Genomic DNA, 20,609 nt, shown 5'->3' on the forward strand with positions numbered 1-20,609 from the left:
TTTGTTGGTACTTTCTCTAAAATTTATGGTCCAGAACTTGGTTTCAAGGGTTGATAATATTTTGTTGGTACTTCCCTCTAAAATCTATATGGTCTAGTACTTAGTTTTAAAGGGGGAAATAAATACTAATATAATTTTCAAACAGATAATTAATTATTGCATAGTTCATAAAAAAAAAAAAAAAAATTTGGCCTTGTGCATCACATGATTAAGAAAAGTTGTCATGAAATTCATGATAGAAAAATTAATTATCTAGATAAAATTTAATAATTTTGAAAATAAACAATTAAGTGTTGCATGCTCACAACCATAACATCCACATATTTAAGAAATATTGCCATGAAATTTATGATATTGTGTTGGTTTCGTGAGAAAAAGAATTACTATGATGATTTTTTTTTCAATACAATTATGTTGGGTTGGTGGTTGTTAAAATTTTTTTATGAGGGAAATTTTTTTTGTTAATTCAATTTGTTTTAAAATTAAAATTTAAAATTTAATTTATAAACCTATGCTAATTAATTTAATGAAATTATTCCAATGTCTTTAATTGAAAAATAAGATTTCAATGTTTTATTAATTTTATTTTACTTTGTCTTCCAAGCATTTTTTGATATTTTGACTTAATTAAAGCATGTTAAATAATCTACATATATGTAAACTAGCTGTATTATCGGCTTCGAGAGAGTTTCAAGAAAGATTTTAAAACTTTTTTTTTTAATTTTCTCTGTTGTATTGAAGTTTTTGTTTCTGTTAAATGTGATATTTGTAATGAGAAATGTTTAATTCTATTTATTTACTTACATTAAATGCATTAAATGTTAAATTATGTTCAATAATTATAACTATTACAATATACCAATAATTTGTGTATTGTTCGGAGTATAATTATTAGAACAATCTTAAACATCAAACCTTTCTAGAATCTAGGTCTCCAGTTAAATAGTTCAATTGTGGGGTCATTCCGTAAAATGCCAAATTAATAAAAATTGGTGTAAATATCAAAATAGTCCCTCTATTCTGCGTTTTTCACCCATTTAGTCCCTCTAATATAAAATCCGCCTTTTTGGTCCTTGTATTTGCATATTTTCGTCCTTTAGCTGTAAAATCCGCCTTTTGGTCCTCGTGTTTACACATTTTCATCCTTTTTTGGTTATTCCAGTTCATTAGCTGGAAGGACCAAAAAGGTAGATTCGTCAATTGGAGGGACCAAAAGGATAGAAATGTGCAAATACGAGGACCAAAAAGACGGATTTTATATTAGAGGGACTAAAAAGATAGAAAATGCAAAATAGAGGGATCATTTTGATATTTTAACCAATAAAATTTTTTAATATTATTTTAAAATTATAGATTATTTTTAATTATATGATATATAATATTTAATATAACATTCATTACCATTTGTTAGTTATCAAATAAATAATTTGAAGAAAAAAATATATTGTTAATCACTTCATGGTAATCATAAATTAACACACACAAAAAAAATCTTAACAAAGAAATATCTCAACCATGGTTATTAAAAAAAAAAGACTAAGCATTCTTTTTTACAATTTTTTATTTTAAAGAAATAACATATTATTTGCCTTTTAATATAAATAATAAAAATAAAATGAAGGGATGAAAAAGTTATTTCAAAAAACAAAATTCAACTTCCTCTGGTCAAAGAAACCATGACTGTTCATTGGGTTTTACTAATTCAAGGTGGATCAAAATGAGTTATACCGGATTGATTGCATAAGTGGTCCAGTTAAAGATCTGAACCAATTTAGGTGTCAGCCCACCAGACCGGGCGGTTCAGGTTATATAATTATATAGAATTATTTAATCAAAGACACTGGATTTTGTGGGTTGTATTTTTTTATTATTAATGGTGGACATTGATTATTTTTTGGGTTTTATGGAAAATGAGTAGGATTATAGATAAAAATTCAAATATATTCAACCATTTAGGGGCGAGCAAAAAAAATCTGGATCCAATGATCCAATTAGATATCCGATTTTTTTATCCTAATTTTTTGGGTACCCAATAAAAAAAAAAGGGTCGGGTACCCGATCCGAATTTTTTAATGCAAATCGGGTTGAATCGGGTCGGGAGAAATTAAAAATTGGGTATTCGAATTCGATCCCGTTTTTAATTTTTATTATATTACACACACACACACACACATATATATATATATATATATATATATAATTTTAAATTTTATATGGCCTAAAAAGTAAAAATGAAAAAAAAATCCAAATCCCTCATCTCAAGTTCTCAACCCTTTAAAAGTTATATAATATATATATTTATGTACATTAATAAATTTAAATTTTTCCAAGGGCTAAAAATAAAAAATATATCCAAATGCATAATCAAATAACTTAAAGAGTTATATACTCATATATATATATATATATATATATATATAAATTTAAATTCTACAAGGGTTAAAAGTAAAAAGAAAAAATTTCAAATCTCTACCTCCCATTCACCAATAGTCATTACCCACCTCTTCTCTCTAGTCTCCATTCAAATCTCTTCTCTCTAGCAACTAATGATCATCATTGATGAGACACTTGATGCTTAAGAAGTTATTTGATTTATTTATTTATTTATTTATTTATTTTTGTAATGCCTAATCTTTGATAAAACTCTTTTTTTACTTTAGTTATAATTTTTGTTGTGTGGAGAATAATATAAGAGTTTAATGCTAAGTTGTAAGTTTTTCATATTTGTTTTTTTTTTATGTAATGTTGTTATATAAAACAAATCCATGGAGTAGATAAAACTTAAATTCGGATCCAGATATCCGATATATGATCCGGTTTAAACCGGGTATCCAATTTTTAATACCCGGTTTAAACCGGGTCGGATATGGGTCGAGTTTAGGGTTTAGGGTTTAGCTTACCCCTACAAACAGTGCAGAAAAATTGAAGAGACAGAAATATGGGAAATCAAATGATAGAAGCTGTTGAATTTCAAAATCTGAATGTGTTTCTAAATATGGTGTATTAGCAAAATTTTAATAAAAAAATATAAATTAGGGGCGGATTTATTGATTGTGTGATTTAATGCTCAAAATAGTAATTATGGTGGTTTTAATTCTTTCAATGTGTCGCCGAAAAAGTTATAAAATATATTATTTGCATAATTACATTTAGTTTATATTTTTATTCTCTTTTAAAATATTATTTTCATTTTAGAATTTTTGGGGTATTCTTTTGCCCGACACTATTTCATTTGTAGTTACTTTGTTTATTTTCTCCTATGCACTCTATATATGATATTAGAATTTGGTAAATTAAATGACTTTGTTTGTGCTTTAACTTAGAGGTCTACTTAGGTGTAGTGCAATAGGTGTAGTTAGTGTAATATCCAATGAGCTTTTGACACATGTACCAAAAATATATTAAAATATAACAACTTTCCCATAATACTCTTAATCTTTCTATTAAATTACTCATCTCAGGATAAGTATAAAAAATTCAATGGTGATCTACATTAACTTTATCTATTGCACTTCACTTAAGTTTTCTCCTTTAACTTATATGTCTATATGCAATATTACTAGAATTTTGTGTTCATAATATTGTTTAGATTGTATTGTTTTGTTACTATTTCAAGTATATTGTTTTTCATTTACTATTTGCTTGCATAATTTTTATTAAGTTGTTAATTGGGAAAATTTAGGGAGTATATGCAGAAAGTTCTATCAAAATTTGTGCTACAAATAAAAATACATATCCTAAAACTATCACAATCGCAAAAACCAGTGGTGGCACCAAGACTTCACTGGTAAGGAGGCTGAAGGCATACAGTTAAAAAAAAAATTATCCAACAAAACAATTATCTTGAATGTAAAATAGTGCAATGATATAACTTTTGATTAAACTGACCATAATTTGAATACACATATCTAAAAAAACATAAAATATATAACTATCCATGCATACTTGAACTAGCTAGAACTACCGCTAGTGCCAATGTCGAACACGCAAAGCATGTGGTTAAGAGAAGGTAGCTGCATTTGACACGTTTTAATTTTCGAAATAGTATAGAATTGCTTTATTTTTAATAGTTCCAAAAACCTTCTTTTTAATTCGATATTGACAATTATGTTGTTGTTCATTCACTTATCTTCTATTTTGTTGCGCACTTTTTAAATTATTTTTCTTTTTTTAACCATTATGGCTTTGAGTTATCATATCCGTATTTTTTTAATGAAAAGTAATCATTTAAATTGTAAATAAATATTTAATTAACTAAACATAAAAATTAATATTTATAAACACTTGTTATTAATTAAAAATTTATATAATTCTAATTACTTTTAAGTGTTGTTAGCTCATATATAAATTTTCCTATGATTAAAATTTAAACTAGAATTCTCTTAAAAAAACACTCTAATCCATGGATCAAACACAACATTGATCAAACAAACTAAATAGTTTTGTGAACGTCCATAATATGTGGGTCAAAGATAAATATAAATCAATTTTAGGGTACATCAACTGACAAACAAACAAAACAGTTTTGTTAGAATTAATTATTAAATTAACTATATTTATAAGAGATGGGGATATGCATACAGAAAGGAGAGCAATTTATGTATAGGGGAACTACAAATTCATAACTAACGATGAAGTAATTTATTGATAGTCGAATTCTCATTAAAATCCTTCATAAGTGATGAGTGTTTAAATTGTGGGTGATGGTATATTTTTGGGGAGTGTGAGTAGTGGTTATGTGCAGGTCTCTGGTGCCCATGTGTGAAGGCCCCATCTCCACTTGTTCTACTGAGACAATTATAAATTCATAAACACTTCCATCGTTCGGCTTTATAGCTCTATGAGTGGTTGGAGATTTGAGATGCAAACTAATATGAAAAAAGACGGAAGACATATATTCTAAATGTAGGACCGAATATAGCATTACTGCAGCAAAATAAATGAAAAGAAATGCTGAAAAATAAAGAACACAAAGATGTTACGTGGAAAACCCTTGTTACAAACTCTTACTAATAACAAGGAGAAAACCAGTACTCTCTCTCTTATACTAGGAGATTGGACTAACTCTCAAAATATTTTTTTTCCACACTTTCCTTTTCTCTCTAATTTCCTCTCACTCTCACTTGTTGGTTGTGTAAGAATGAGAATAAGCTCACATATATATAGGCCAACTAAAACCACCATTTTCCTTAAACACATGGGCACTAATCCATGGATTAAGTTCATGGTTTAGGTTAATGGTTTAAGCCAACCATTGTTTGGGTGATCCATGGATTAAGAGGAGTTGGATTTGGGCTAATGGATTATAGTTCATTGGTTTGTTCCATTGGTTTTGGGCCAATGGGTTTATGCCAACAGTTAACACTTGTGATGGCTCCGAGTTTCTCTTTATCAAAGTTTCTTTGCCTATTGTCTTCCTCAAAAAGTTTCTTTTCGCATGAGTTGTGTTATAAATATTTATGTCATCCTAATATTGTTTTGTTTTTTTAAGTATTAATGAGTATATATATATATATATATATATATATATGAGAAAAAAGTGATGAGCACTAATACTCAGGAGGCACGCATTCAAATTGCATTGAGATTTCACCTATGCACTTTGACCCGGTGAGTATAGGTGAGTATAGGGATTGGCTTATAAGCGTGCATTCATAACCAGAGACTCTTGGCACCCATTTGCATTCAGCGTATTTTGATTCCAAGCAATTATTATCTCTCAAATAACATTTTTTGTTGTTGGATCAGTGCCGTTGGACCAAAAGCCCTTTGGTTATTAATGGGTATATATCTTTTCAACTAGTTTTTATTATTTCATATTATCATTATTATTATTATTATTGTTATTTAAATTTACAATATCTATTGCACTATAAATAATTAATATATCAATGCTCAATCATACTCGGTGGAGGGGTAGAGAATTTATTTCAAACTTTCTAGTCAACCAAACAAGTTCTACTTTATTGTGAAGTGAGATTTTTATGGGAATATTTTCTCCTAACTTTATCATATAGTCTTTTACATGCATGGCTTGCTTGCTTTCTAAGCACCAACACTGAATTTGGATAATACCAAATTGAAGCTTATTTTGTTTCCTAGGCAAAAATTTTGTAATGATATTTTTTTATTATTTTTATGAGTTGTTTTATAATTCCTATCGCTTCATTATTGTAACTTTCAAGATTAATATAATTTATATTAATAACATTGACAATAATAATCAGAAGCGATTGAATGTTTCAAAAAAATATTATACATCATATAATATAGTAATAATAGAATGCAAATATGAGTGTATATATATTTGAGTGAAAAATTGCTATAAAAAAAAAATAACATGCTCATATTTTATTTTAACCATAAGACTACTGTGTTACACCATTATGCCATCAGAATTTAATTGCAAATATAACACAATACAGTACACAAATACTAACTAAATTATTTAATACATATGAGAGAATATTGGAATTCTTCAAGTTTAAAGAAAACATCATCTTCCCAAAGAACAAGGTCTATTTCTTCATTTTTTTTTCTTGAAGTTTATCACCATAGCTACATATATCTTATTGAACAAATCATCTAGCAATTGAAAATATGTGAAGGGCCAACTTTTGTTTAATATTAGTAAACCGCAGAAAGCCCAAAGTCCGAAAACAAACCCTAATCCCATGCTTAGATAAAGCCATCTTTTTTCATCTTCATAAAAATCTTCTTCATTACTTTGGAATGTTGGCAATTGAGGTGGCTCATCCTCAATACACTTCACATCTAATGGAAACTGATGCAGGCTCACCAAGTTCCAGCAGATTAAGGAAAAGAACCAGAGAAAAGAAGATGATGAGAAAGAGGAAAAAAGAGGAAAAGAGAGGAAGGAGGAGGGAGAAGGATAGGAAAATAGAGCAAATCTTTCTTGATTTCTCATTCATTGTATCCCTGTTTATATAGAGAATCTTAACAATCATGAATTGTAACCAATTCACAACAAACTCGTCACTGAGGCATTTCCACAAACATGACGTGTGCTAGGACACCCAACTAATTGTTAACCCCTCCTCTAAACAACCTGGTTTCTAGAAATTACAATTTGCATTACTACTAATCAACATTTAACTACTAATCAGTATCTCCTTTCCTGCTTCTCAATTCATCACAAAATCTTTATATTTGTCACCACCGATGCCTTAATTTCGACGACCACTTCTCCTTCTATCAGTGAGCTTGTCCCCAGTAATAGCATTCGCATCAATTGTCTCCACCTCCACTACACCCTTGTCCTCAAGGGTGAATTCAGGAAACATCTTTTGAAACTCAGCTGTATCTTCCCAAGTAGCTTCCTCTTTTGGATGTTGTCCCCATTGAACCAATATCTGAGGAATGACTTTTCCTTTTCTAAGTATCTCACGGCTTTGTAGCACATTACTAGGTGTCAATACTGGGTGCTGATTTAAAAATTCAGCTGGTAACGGATTAACCTCCATAGTAGGATCCCCAATAAACTTCTTCAACCTGGAAATATGAAATACATTATGTAATTTGGCAGTATCTGGCAAATTCAAGCGATAGGCCACAGCACCAATTCGTTCCAGTATTTGGAATGGTCCATAAAACCTCCTAGCAAGCTTGTTAAATGACCATTGCCGTAAAGACGTTTGGCGATACGGCTGTAATTTTAATAGCACCCAATCATCCTTCTGGAATTGGACATTAGTACGGCCCGCGTTAGCTTGATTCTTCATTTGAAGTTGAGCTCTACTTAAGTTCTTCTTCAACTCCTGGAGAACAGTTGCCCGTTCAATCAGTAAATCATCAACTGAAGCATTTGTGGAATCTCCGGCGAGGTAATCCGTTAGAGAAGGTGGTGGTCGACCGAACACAGCCTCAAAAGGAGTCATATTGATCGCCGAATGCCAAGCCGTGTTATAGTGCCACTCTGCCCACGGCAAGAAGCGCGACCACTGTCGGGGGTTGTCGGCAGCGAAGCACCGGAGATAATCCTCCAAGCATCGATTGAGTACCTCCGTTTGCCCATCCGTTTGGGGATGGTACGCACTACTCGTAGCTAACAGAGTACCCTGTAGCTTAAACAATTCCCGCCAGAAGCTACTCATGAAAATTGGGTCACGATCGGAAACGATCTGAGCCGGTATGCCGTGCAACTTGATGACATCCCTCACCAAGACTTCTGCTACCTGTGGTGCTGTGAATTGAGATCCTAATGCTGAAAAATGGGCATGTTTAGATAATCTATCAACAACCACCAGAATTGTTGATTTTCCATTGGATGGTGGCATTCCTGTGATGAAATCCATGGATATTGAATGCCAAATTTTTCCTGGGATTGGCAGTGGCTGCAAGAGACCTTGAGGTGCTCAGTTGAACGGCTTTATGGTTTGGCATGTTGTGCAATGAGACACAAAGTCGCGTACCGACTGCCGGAGGTTTGGCCAATAAAAAATACTCGCGATACGCGTCAATGTCCTGTATATGCCGGCATGGCCACCCGTTGGCGTATTGTGAAACTCAGCAATCAGAAATGGTTGAAGAGCTGAATCTGCCGGTATCCAGACCTTCCCTTTGAACAAGAGAATTCCATTCCTTAAAACAAAATTCGGATGTTGTCCTGGGTCTTCTTTCACTGAGGTTATGAGCTTCATTGTTTCCCCATGAGAATTATAAGCACGCTGTATTGCTTCCCAGAGAATTGGTTGTGGCCCTAAATTTGAAAACATAGCAGAGAGTGTTGCTTCTTCCCTCTGAGACAGAGCGTCAGCAGGACCATTTAACACCCCTGGCTTGTACTCAATATCAAAATCGTAACCAAGAAGTTTGCAAAGCCACCTCTACTGCTCTGGTGTTTGAATGGTTTGGTGGAGTAGGGATCGGAGACTCCGGTAATCTGTTTGGACTATAAAACGTCGGCCCAATAGGTATTGTCTCCACTTCTTCACAGCTTCAGTGATCGCGAACATTTCGCGAGCATAGGTTGATGCAGCTTGCATGCGGTTTGTTAGCTGCTTACTGAAGTACGCGATAGGATGACCTCGCTGCATTAGAATTGCGCCAACTCCGGTACCCGATGCATCAGTTTGATTAACAAACGGAGCAGTGAAATCAGGCAATTGTAGAATTGGTGTTTGCATCATTGGCTTCTTTAAATGTTTGAAAAGCTTGAGTTGTCGCCGGTGTCCAGACAAATGCGTTCTTGCGGAGAAGCTCAGTCAATGGTGCGGCAAGTGCTGCATACCGATCAACAAAGCGTCTATAATAGCCGCAGAGGCCTAGGAATCCCCTCAAAGCTTTCACCAAAACTGGTAAAGGCCATTCCCGAATTGCCTGGATTTTCTCAGGATCCACAGCCACCCCTTCACCGGAGATGATATGGCCAAGATACCCAATAGAAGTACATCCGAATTCGCACTTTGATAGTTTAGTGAAGAGTCGATGATCTCGGAGTCTCCCAAACACCTCAGTCAAATGAGTCAAATGAGAGGTCCAATCCTGACTGTAGATAAGAATGTCATAAAAAAAAAAATTTGCGAAGCACTTGCCTGAAAGTGTTGTTCATGAGTGATTGGAAGGTGGATGGTGCATTTGTGAGGCCGAACGGCATAACGAGAAACTCATAATGTCCCTCGTGCGTTCTGAACGCCGTCTTCTCCACATCATTTGGGTGAATTCGGACCTGGTGATAGCCCGCACGAAGGTCCAATTTGGAGAAGATCTGAGATCCGGCAACCTCGTCTAACAATTCCTCCACAGTCGGGATCGGGAAGCGATCCTTGATGGTCACCGCATTCAATGCCCGGTAATCCACACAAAACCTCCAAGTGCTGTCTTTCTTCTTGACTAAAAGGACGTGCGAGGAGAAGGGGCTTGTGCTTGGCCGTATAATCCCGTCAGACAGCATTTCCCCGACGAGCTTCTCAATTTCTGATTTCTGAAAATATGGATACCGGTATGGCTTAACATTTACAGGTGGTGCTCCGGGTGTGAGGGTGATGCAGTGATCCTGTGCTCGTGGCGGTGGCAAACCAGTCGGAGTTTTAAAAATTTCACTGAAATTAATAAGAAGAGAGTTGAAGCCATTGAGGAAGACGACTGGTGCTTCGGATCCAATAGATGGAACATGATCCGGATTAGCTGGTTCAATGGATTCAACTGATAACTGAAAAAATTGTGCTCCATCCGAGTCCGTTTTTGGAAGAGATGCAGGCCTGACCAGCTGAGATTGTGGTTGAGTCAAACCTTGAAGTCGCACATGACTGCCTTGGAAATTGAATTCCATCCAGAGATTCTCGTAGTCAAAGAGGACCAGGCCCAGTTGTAACAACCATTCGACCCCCAAAACAAGATCTGCACCGTAAATGGGTAATAGGATTAGATTAACCATGAAGATTGCATCTCCTACCTTGAGAGGCACGACTGAGCATTCCCCGCCACACGTGAGAGCGTCGCCGTTGCCGACGGAGACTCTCGTATGGGCCGATGGTTGCACCACCAGCTTCAATTGTGATGCCAGCCGATTTTGGATAAAATTGTTCGTAGACCCGCCGTCTACTAGAATGAGAACCTCTTGTCCATTAATGGATTCAACGAGCTTCAATGTGGAGGGAACTACATGCCCCATCAAAGCATGAAAGGAAATAGATGGGCTGGCATGTTCCCAAGTTTCTCCTGCGCAGCCCTCCACCAATTGGTGCTCCAGTTCCGATGGAGGTTCACCATCTGGAGGATTCCCATCCTCTTGATCCACCAACAAACAAAGAAACTGGGCCGGTTTACATTTGTGACATGGTGTGAATTTGGAGTCACAATTGAAGCACAATCCCTTCTCTCTCCATGCTGCCATCTCTACCGGGGAGAGTCGCTTGATCGGCAAGGGTGCTGTTCGATTGATCGGTGCAGGAGAAAGTTGTGGAGGTGGTTTTGGCCACGTCAACCTGGGTTGCAGAGAACGGCCAGCATTGCATTTATCCTCCACCAATCTCGCCATGCCCATAGCGTCGTGGAGATTTCCAGGCTTCAATATGTATAACTCCCGTTGGATGTCATCACGAAGACCTGAAAGAAAGCAGTTAAGGAGTTTTTCCTCATTCAAACCAGTGACACGAGTAGAGAGACACTCAAATTCATTCAAGTAATCTGTGACGGTGGACATTTGTCGAAGCTTGAATAGTGCGGCGTCGTTATTCACAAAAGATGATGGTCCAAACCTCAATTCCAACTTCCGAACAAAATCGTCCCAATGAGACAACTGGGAAGTGGAATACAACCATTGAAACCACTGAAGAGCTTGCCCTGTCATGTAGAAAGCGGCCATGGCGATGCGATGATCATCAGGAATTTGATGAAAATGAAAGTAGTGGTTGATTTGGAACAACCAACTGAGGGCATGCTCGCCCGTGAACAGGGGAACCTCAATCCTAGGCAAACGAGGAGGAGATATAGAGCCAGGGGGGTGGAGAGATGGTGGAGTGAATGGAAGATGGGACTGAAACATTGGTAATGGAGGGGATGTTGGTAATGGAAGCGGATGAGGCTGGGGTGATGGGGTGGAGGGCTTGTCCAACTGCTGTAACTTGACCATCATCTCCGCCATGACTGCTTGTTGAGAGGCCATAGAGGTACGCAAGAGATCGAATGATTCTGAATTACTCTTGCGGATGGCTTCAAAGGATTCGGAGTGGTGCTGAACTGTAGAGCATAGGGAGTCGATCTTGGCAAAAACAGAGTCGTGCCGAGCCAGTTGATCGGCCATAGATGCTAGCTGCTACTCAATCGCCCGCGCTCGAGTCACCATGCCCTCTGTCATGGAGTCAATGAAAGTACCAATTTGATGCAGGCTCACCAAGTTCCAGCAGATTAAGGAAAAGAACCAGAGAAAAGAAGATGATGAGAAAGAGGAAAAGAGAGGAAAAGAGAGGAAGGAGGAGGGAGAAGGATAGGAAAATAGAGCAAATCTTTCTTGATTTCTCATTCATTGTATCCCTGTTTATATAGGGAATCTTAACAATCATGAATTGTAACCAATTCACAACAAACTCGCCACTGAGGCATTTCCACAAACATGACGCGTGCCAGGACACCCAACTAATTGTTAACCCCTCCTCTAAACAACCTGGTTTCCAGAAATTACAATTTGCATTACTACTAATCAACATTTAACTACTAATTAGTATCTCCTTTCCTGCTTCTCAATTCATCACAAAATCTTTATATTTGTCACCACCGATGCCTTGATTTCGACGACCACTTCTCCTTCTATCAGTGAGCTTGTCCCCAGTAATAGCATTCGCATCAGAAACCCACATAGATTATAATTGTTGCTGTAAATAGAAGGATTGATGAATGTTTGAAACTGTCCACCTGATGGAATCTTTCTAGATAACTCATTGAAAGAAAGATTTAATTCGCTCAATGAGGTGCAACAATGTTATACTTTCTGGAATCACACCTAATAGACTATTCATTGATAAGTCAAGAGATTCTAATTGCCACAAATTACTAATACTCTGAGGGATGTTTCCTGTTAGATGGTTGTTAGATAAATGTAAGCTCTGCAAGCCTATCAAACTTGTCAATTCTTTTGGGATCTCTCCTGATAAATTATTGTCAGAAAGGTCAATGGCCACCGGAAGAGTGTTTTCTCTAATGCCATAAGAAAGCTCCCTTCCTTTCATCTCCACTTCAATGTTAATGTCAGAGTAAAATGAATAGTATGAAAATGTAAAAAAAACTCTTCATGTCTTCTAGGTTACCAAATGTTATTGGAATTTCTCCTGAAAATTGGTTATGTGCGAGATCTATAACTCGAAGAAAATTGAAGCCATCAAGTTGTGGAAAATGTTGCCACTGAATAAATTAGATCGGAGTCGAAGGACTTCTAAATATAATAGTCTAGCCCAAATTAAAGTTGATATGCTTCCATTAAACTTATTATAACCAAGATCATGAACTGACAAATGCTCACAATTCGCCAACTGTAAAGGGAGCTCACCAGACAAATTATTATTACTCAAATGTAGTACATTCAATGAAGGATATGCACAAATTGAAGCAGGAAAATTACCACTTAAATTGTTGTAAGCTAGATCTACTACTACAATTTTTGTTTGTAGGGATTGGTTCCAATCATCAAGGAATAGTCCCTGAAAATGAGTTATTTCTTAAACTCAATCTTAGAATTGATGGTGGAAGATAGGGTATTAATCCCTCAAAATGGTTGTGGCTCAAGTCAACAACATATAGATTGAGATGTTCCAATGAATGGGGTAACCTTCCTTTGATGTCATTATATGATAAATCTGCAATTTGAAGTTTCAAACTGAAATTCCAAAACCAATCTGGCATGGTATCTGAAATTCCTGCATTGGACATAGAAATGTAAGACAAGTTCTCCAACTTTTGAACCCAAGCAGGAAAACTTTGTCCTATGGGACAACCATCCATAGAAATTTTTTCTAGTCTAGGTGGAGAGATCCAATTTGAGTTGATTTTAAACATCAACTCATTTGAAGATACATCCAGATATTTTGTATTTGCGAGATCAGCAAAATGAGTTTCTATCACAACACCTGCCAACTTATTATTGCCAAGTATTAGACGAGGTAGCTTTGGAAACATTTGGCCAAGATTGGTCATGCAAAGTCCCATTCAAAGTATTATAAGAAAGGTCTAACTCTTGCAGTGATGGTGCTAGTTGATTCTCAGGAATTGAGCCATATAATGAGTTGTAAGTGAGGTCAAGTGTCTTGAGAGACTTCAGATTTTCTATCCATCTTGGTAAATGCCCAACTAGTCCAATATTTGACAATCTCAATGTTTCCAAACTCTGATTGATACATCTTGAAAATGTTTCTTCAAATTTACTTAATTCAATATCGACGGTATTTCCCGAAAGATCCAGTGTTCTCAACGTGCAAAGATCCTCCAACGTTTGTGGTACTCTAACTCTAACATCATTATATGAGAGATCAAGAACCTTAAGACTTGTCAGATTTCTAATAACATGAGGAATAAGACTTGAGAATTGATTATATGGCAAATACAGAGTCTGAAGGTTTCTTAATTCAAATAACCACAAGGGCATTGTTAAATTAATCAAATTACCTGAAAGATTAAAGAGAGATTGAGATTTTATATGAAAATCGTTCTTGTTGTGTATGGCTCATATACACAAGTAAACTAGCAGATGTGGGAACGGAGTGGAGTGGCGTGACAACATCTGTTATATTATGGGAGCATCAGTTTGATAGGTTGGGGTGCGGGGGAAACGTCCCGCCGTAGGATACAAGGGTAATTTATATCTTGTTAAGATTATGATTTGATAATCTTGTAATTTGTATCCGGATAGGATTTGTATCCGGATAGGTTTAGAATTTGGATATGTTTAGGATCCAAATAGGTTTGTATTTGGATAAATTTAGGTTTTTACCTATAAATATTTGTAACCCTAGTCTTTTGTCTCAACTGTGAGGAGAGACAAGTGAATAAGAGGAACACAGCCGCTCCACTCCCGAGGACTTAGGCACATTGCCGAAACTCGTAAATCTTGTGTGTTTTTATTGTCTCATTGCTCTCTTGATTTCTCCTGCGGATACTCTATTTTTCCTAATAGTTCTAGTGAAAAAAATTTATTATTTGCAAGTCTACTCATAGATAAAGAAATATATATATATATATATATATGCAAGAAAATTAAGATAAAACTATTACCAGAAAGATCGAGATAATAAGGTGATGTGAAGTTAACTTGAGGAAGAGAGATAGAGGAAGGTTGATCTTGCACCCAGACAATTGTATCTCAGATATCCATTGAAGCTTATTCAATGAGTGGAGAATATGTGGTGCCTGAGAGAGATCCACAAATCTCAAATCTCAAATTCAAATATTGAAGAGAAGATAAATTTGAAAGCCAGTGACCTCCAACTACACTGAGCACCCAATGGAAATGATAATCAGAGAGATCAAGATAGCGCAAATTGGTGAGGAATAGTTCCAGTGAAGCCGGCATTTGAAAGATCAAGATATCGAAGACTTTTAAGCGAACCAATGAAAGCCGGGATACAAATTCTTCTAAAATAGTTATTGGCAAGGTTCAAGTATCTCAAGTGTCTCAAACCAAGTAAAGAAGTCCTGATCTTTCCCCCTATTTATTGAGAATGAGTAGGATCACCTCCAGGACCCCATAATGGCCTTTTTCTATGGAGGTCGAGCCGCACAACGTGGCCATTATGAGTGTTGCACTGTACTCCCTTCCAAGTGGTGCAGCAGCTGTTTCCAGTCCAAGAAGATAGAAAACCATGAGGATCATGAAGCCCTTGTTTGAAATCAAGAAGAGCTTTTCTCTCATCTTCTTTGAAAATTACTGCTACTTGATCTTCTTGTTGTTGTTGTAAATTACCAATACAAACATCAGTCTTCAACAAGACAAGTAAGATTACAAGTGGTATAGACCCATGCTCAGAAAAATATCTTAGATGTGAAGTTGGTTTCTCTTGCATTATGTTTGCTTGTTATATATACTTATATAGTGTGTTACAATAATTCAATTCCTGGTTAACTTGTCTAGTCTTGTCTTTTATTATATGGCTTGATTCGTATACCTTGAATAGTTCCTCTTAATTGTAGTCATCAGAATGTTACAAATGTCTGTGTGTGTGTATGTATATATATATATATATATATGTAGTGTCAATGACTAGTCTTCCTCAAGAGAGATCATAAAACAAATACATAATAAACTAATATATATATATTTGTGTTTTTTACATACGATATATTTTGTAAATTTATGTTGACCAAGTCTTTTTTTTTTAATTTTTTATTTTTGGATAGTCAATAAAAGAGGATGGAGACTAATGCTTAAATGAGTGTTTGTTTATTTTGAATTCCTGGGCTGTATAAAATTATAAATAAGACAAATGTCGAGCTATAGTATTAGTTCAGTTTAAAATACAATTTCTTATACTTGGTCTTGAGTTACCCTAATTCTGGCTCTGACAACCTCATATTTAATAAAATTGCCGGATAACTCCATGTATATTTATATATAAAATAAAACTTAAGTTATATAGATATAAATTTAGTCAGGTGTATGTTAGCATGCTCTATATGGTAAATCACTAAAAGGTGTATTGTAGATAACATTGTCACTGCTTAGGAATTGATCTTCAATCTCCTAAAACAAAATCTTTTAGGTTATGCTTTCAAAGTTGATTTTGCAAAAGCCTTTAACTCACTAGATTGGAATTTCCTTTTGTATGTGTTAGCAGCCTAAGGTTTTGGACCTCGATGAATTGCCTGGATTCATAACATTCTGAGCACCGCTAAGGTTAGGATTCTAGTCAATGGTGCTCCCCATGGATACATCCGTTGCAAGAGGGATTAAGGCAAGGAGTACAGCTTGTGGGTAGGAAAATCTCCAAATCATCAAACTAATTCTTTACCTTTATGAAGGATCTTCGGGCCTCGCCATTAACTATTCTAAAAGTTACCTGTATTCCACAAATTTTGGTTTTCAACCAAATGCAGCCTCAGCGGCAATTCTCAGTTGTAAGAGGGATTGTCTATCTCTCACTTATCTGGGGATCCACTTTCAGGCAGACGACCAAATCATCAGGATTGACTGAAGCTTATTTCCATGGTTCGAGTTAAGCTAACTGCCTGGAAAGCAAATTACCTTTCCCTAAGAGGTCGCCTCACTCTCCTTAATTATGTTGTAACCTCGATCCCAATTTATTGGATGTCTGTGTTCAAACTACCAGCTTAGGTAGTTAAAGAGATAGATAAGATTCAAAGAGACTTTCTTTGGAAATAACCAGATTTGGGATCTAAGGGTATTCGCCTAGTATCCTGGAAAAGAATATGTAGGCCTCGCAATATGGGAGGATGGGGAATTCTAAATATCCAGGAGTTTAACAAAGCCCTACTAGGTAAATGGTGGGGGAAAATCTATATTGGCTAGAAAGGATGTTGGTCCAAACTTATTCACTTTAATTACCTCAATAGAGGATCTCCAGGACTACTTTTTCACTCTTCACCCAAGAACAAATCATTCTTTTGGGCTGGAATCTTACATATTCTACCTTTTTTCTGATTCTGTTCCTTAATTATCGTAAAAAATGGTGCTTCAACCAAGGATTTAATAACCGGACCGGTCGACGAACCGGTTGGTGAACTAGTTCGCGGTTCAACCGGTCCAACCGGTTCGACCGTCCGGTTCAACATATATATTAAAAAAATAAATAAATTATTATTTATTAGAGAAAGAGTTATATATATAAATTAAGTATAATGAAATGCAAGATGCCATCATGCCAACATTCACTCATCCAAACAACGACCACGTTTCTTGTTTGTTTCAAGTGCTCAGCACTCTCCAACGCGTGTCTCTCTCACATAGAAAGAGAACTTAGAATGAACCAGCACCGAGCTCTCTCTCTCTCTCTCTCTCTCTCTCTCTCTCTCTCTCTCTCTTTCATTCATCGAAAATCGTTGTTCTTCTAAGAAGAAGCCCTAGACAATGAAAGAGGCCTGCCCTAAGTTCGCCGGAGAGAAGCTCGCCCAAGCTTGGCTTGCTTTGCTGTGGCTGGAGGATTGGGAAGAAATTGGCCGTCGTTGGACCTGCGGTGACGATGACGCCACTTGTTGTCCCTTCGCTACTCGTCCTCTCCACCGTGATCTTGTGTGTGCCGTTCTTGTGTGTGTCTACTTGGCAACCTTTACTACGACCGAGAGTCATGACCTCACTGCTGCAAATCCCTTGTGATGAAGAACCAGTGGAGAGTGAAGCAGGGATTAAGCATTTGGATATGATGTATGCATTTGTAGTTAAGGAGAAGGATATAATGGATAATGATGATGCTGTGAGAGATGGAAGAGAGGAGAAGAGAGGTCATTGATGGATGTGGCGTGTGAATCTCTGGTTAAAACCCTGTCGGTCCGGTCAGTCTGGTTCAATGATTTCCGGTCTAAAGCCGGTTCATAACCGGTTCAATCCAGACTGGTTTAAGCTATACTTATGAATCGGACTGGCGGCCGGTTCCCGGTTAATCCGGTTGAACCGGCCGGTCCGGTCTGGTTTTTAAAACCTTGGCTTCAACATTTTTGTGGTATGATAATTGGTTAGAAGGAAGAGCACCTAAAGATCTATGGCCGAATCTTTTTAATGATTGCATCTTCCCTTTGCTTACAATCAGACAATTCAAACAAGTATTTACTAATAAAGTGTTGATCTTTAGAACAGACATTCCTTCTGAAATTCAACCAATGCTCTTGTTCATTCCTGATTGTTCTAGTGAGCAAGATGATATGAAAACTTGGTCCTTAAAAAACAACAATAATTTTATAGTTTGCTCATACTATACATTTCTTATAAATGGAGGGGTGCGTAGCCCTTTGTACCCACCCTTTTGGGAATTTGGCTGTCAGAGCAAAATAATACTTTTCTGTTGGCTAGCATGTGAGGAAAAAATTCTAACACTCACCAATCTAGCTATGAGAGGTTGTAACATTCAGAATGCCCCTGATACTTGTGTTCTGTGTAACAAGGGGTCTGAAACAACAGATCATCTCCTTCTTAGGTGTGATTTTACAATGCCCATATGGGCATTTTTCCATCAAATTCTAAACCTCCATTTCCATCCTCTTTCAATTGCAGAGGTTTGGATGTCCTGGATACCATTTATTGATGTTCGACATCGACTTCTTTGGGATCTAATTTCAAAAGCAATTTTTGGAATATTTGGCTTGAAAGAAACAATCAAATTTTTAACTCGTGTTTTACCTTTGCATTCAATTATTGTTAAAATCATTCACCTGCGCCTGTCATTATTTTCTGCAGCTAGAGATCCAACCAACTACTGCCTAGCAACCCCATCCAGAATCTAAAGTGTTCGCTCACTTTTTGAATGAGCGACAATGTGAGCATCCCAACATCGTGGCACCACAACCACCTCAAGAGTGATCCCCTCATCCTTCAGCATGAGTTGACCTCCGACACCTTTTGGCAGACTTCGTCAACTCCTCTGTGTTTTCTCTTCTTTTGCTGTTTTAGTGAATGATTGTTAGAAATGCATCACCAGAGGTGATGTACTTCTTCTTCTTCTTGTTCTTGTTCTTTTGCTTTTCTCTACCCATGCTTCTGTTTGGGGTTGTTAGCGTTAGTTTGTATTGTTTTAGATTGTTTAGTTTTTCAGTTTTCTAATAAAGTTATGGTTTATCCACTTTTATAAAAAAAAAAATCACTAGAAGGTTGTTGAGCCACCATAACTGGTGTATTACTATATCTGTCTGTTCTTTTAACCTTTTTTATAGGGCAACGTTTGCCGCTATAATTTATCAGAAAAAAAGAAAAATAATGATAAAAATTTTGGCAGCGGGCATCGATATAATTAAAAAAATGGTCATAAAATTTATGATTTGGTAATTGGTTTCATGAAAAAAAACACTACAAAAATATTTAATTATGTATACTAAATTTAATGAAAACAAATAATTAATATTACAACAATAAAGAATAAAATTTTGGCTGCTTACATCCCATAATTTATTAAAATTGCTAAATTTTACCATAATCATTGAAATTGTGCAATTAATCATATTTAGATATCTAAACTAAAAATATTTATTTTTATAAAATAAGTAATTCCAGGATAGATTGTATTGTGTGTTTAAATAAAAGAAGGTAGAATACCCTATTTAGTCCCTCTAATATAGTTAATCTGCCCATTTGGTCTTTTTAATATGATTTGACCCTATGAGGTCTCTGTAATTTAATTTTTGAGAAATATAAGACACTCTTTCTAATATAATTTGTCCCTCAAAGGTTCATGTATTTTAATTTTTAAAAAATGTAGGTCCAGGGACCTCCTAGGGACAAATTATATTAGAAAGAGAGACTTAAATTTCTCAAAAATTAAAATACAAGGACTTTCTAGAGACAAATCATATTAAAGGAACCAAAGGAAAAATTGACTGTATTAGATGGACTAAATAAGATATTCTACCATAAAAGAATAATAATAAAAAAAAAAAGTTATAAGCCCAATCAAATAAAACCATGAATTATGTAAGAAATCAAGGTTCTTTAAGTTGGTGAAATTGCAAAGCTAATGAGCACATCTAGTGAAGCTTAGGGAGTGCATTCCGTTAATATAATTTAACTAATTAAACTAAATTACCAAATAATTGAATAATAGTTTGATTTTTGATAACTAAAAACAAACTGCACTTTCTACAAATTTAATTAACTAAACTAAATTTTAATTAAAAACCCAAACACTAAAACGAAACTAAATAACTGAATTTAATTTGATTTACTTGTGTAATTTTTCTCTTAGAAAATATGCAATATGTTAATATAAATATTATGTTCATATTGTATAAAATTAAGTAAACAGATTTTTAGTATTGAGTAACTTAAAAACATGAAAATATTTATGTTTGCTTACTAGCTGCAAATAATTTCTTTTTAGGAAATATACCAAAAAAAAAAAAATTTAACCAACCCTTTCAATTGAATAATCAAATCAAAAGTGAAGCCAAAATATGAAAGAGTATGATATCAAAGAATTTAAGTGAATTAAAGAACCGTATTTGAA

The 20,609-nt window shown here is 35.4% G+C and overlaps 1 protein-coding gene across 1 annotated transcript; it reads right to left on the bottom strand.

The window, feature by feature from the left end:
• Positions 1-9,117: 9,117 nt before the first annotated feature.
• On the bottom strand, positions 9,118-11,764 carry LOC120275588. Its single transcript, XM_039282211.1, has 2 exons — positions 9,555-11,764; positions 9,118-9,508 (listed from the first exon to the last, which is right to left on the bottom strand). Exons 1-2 carry the CDS (start codon positions 11,762-11,764, stop codon positions 9,118-9,120), a joined length of 2,601 nt encoding a protein of 866 aa, XP_039138145.1.
• Positions 11,765-20,609: the final 8,845 nt, after the last annotated feature.

Source organism: Dioscorea cayenensis, chromosome 14 (genome assembly GCF_009730915.1).
Source record: "Dioscorea cayenensis subsp. rotundata cultivar TDr96_F1 chromosome 14, TDr96_F1_v2_PseudoChromosome.rev07_lg8_w22 25.fasta, whole genome shotgun sequence".
Classification (NCBI taxonomy): domain Eukaryota; kingdom Viridiplantae; phylum Streptophyta; class Magnoliopsida; order Dioscoreales; family Dioscoreaceae; genus Dioscorea; species Dioscorea cayenensis.

What these genes read in the sequence shown, in the direction of transcription:
- LOC120275588 (XM_039282211.1), bottom strand. Translation starts at nt 11,764, where the DNA reads ATGGCCGATCAACTGGCTCGGCACGACTCTGTTTTTGCCAAGATCGAC. An exon ending in CTCATGAACAACACTTTCAG is followed by an intron (nt 9,509 to 9,554) that starts GCAAGTGCTTCG and finishes TCTTATCTACAG; the next exon opens with TCAGGATTGGACCTCTCATT.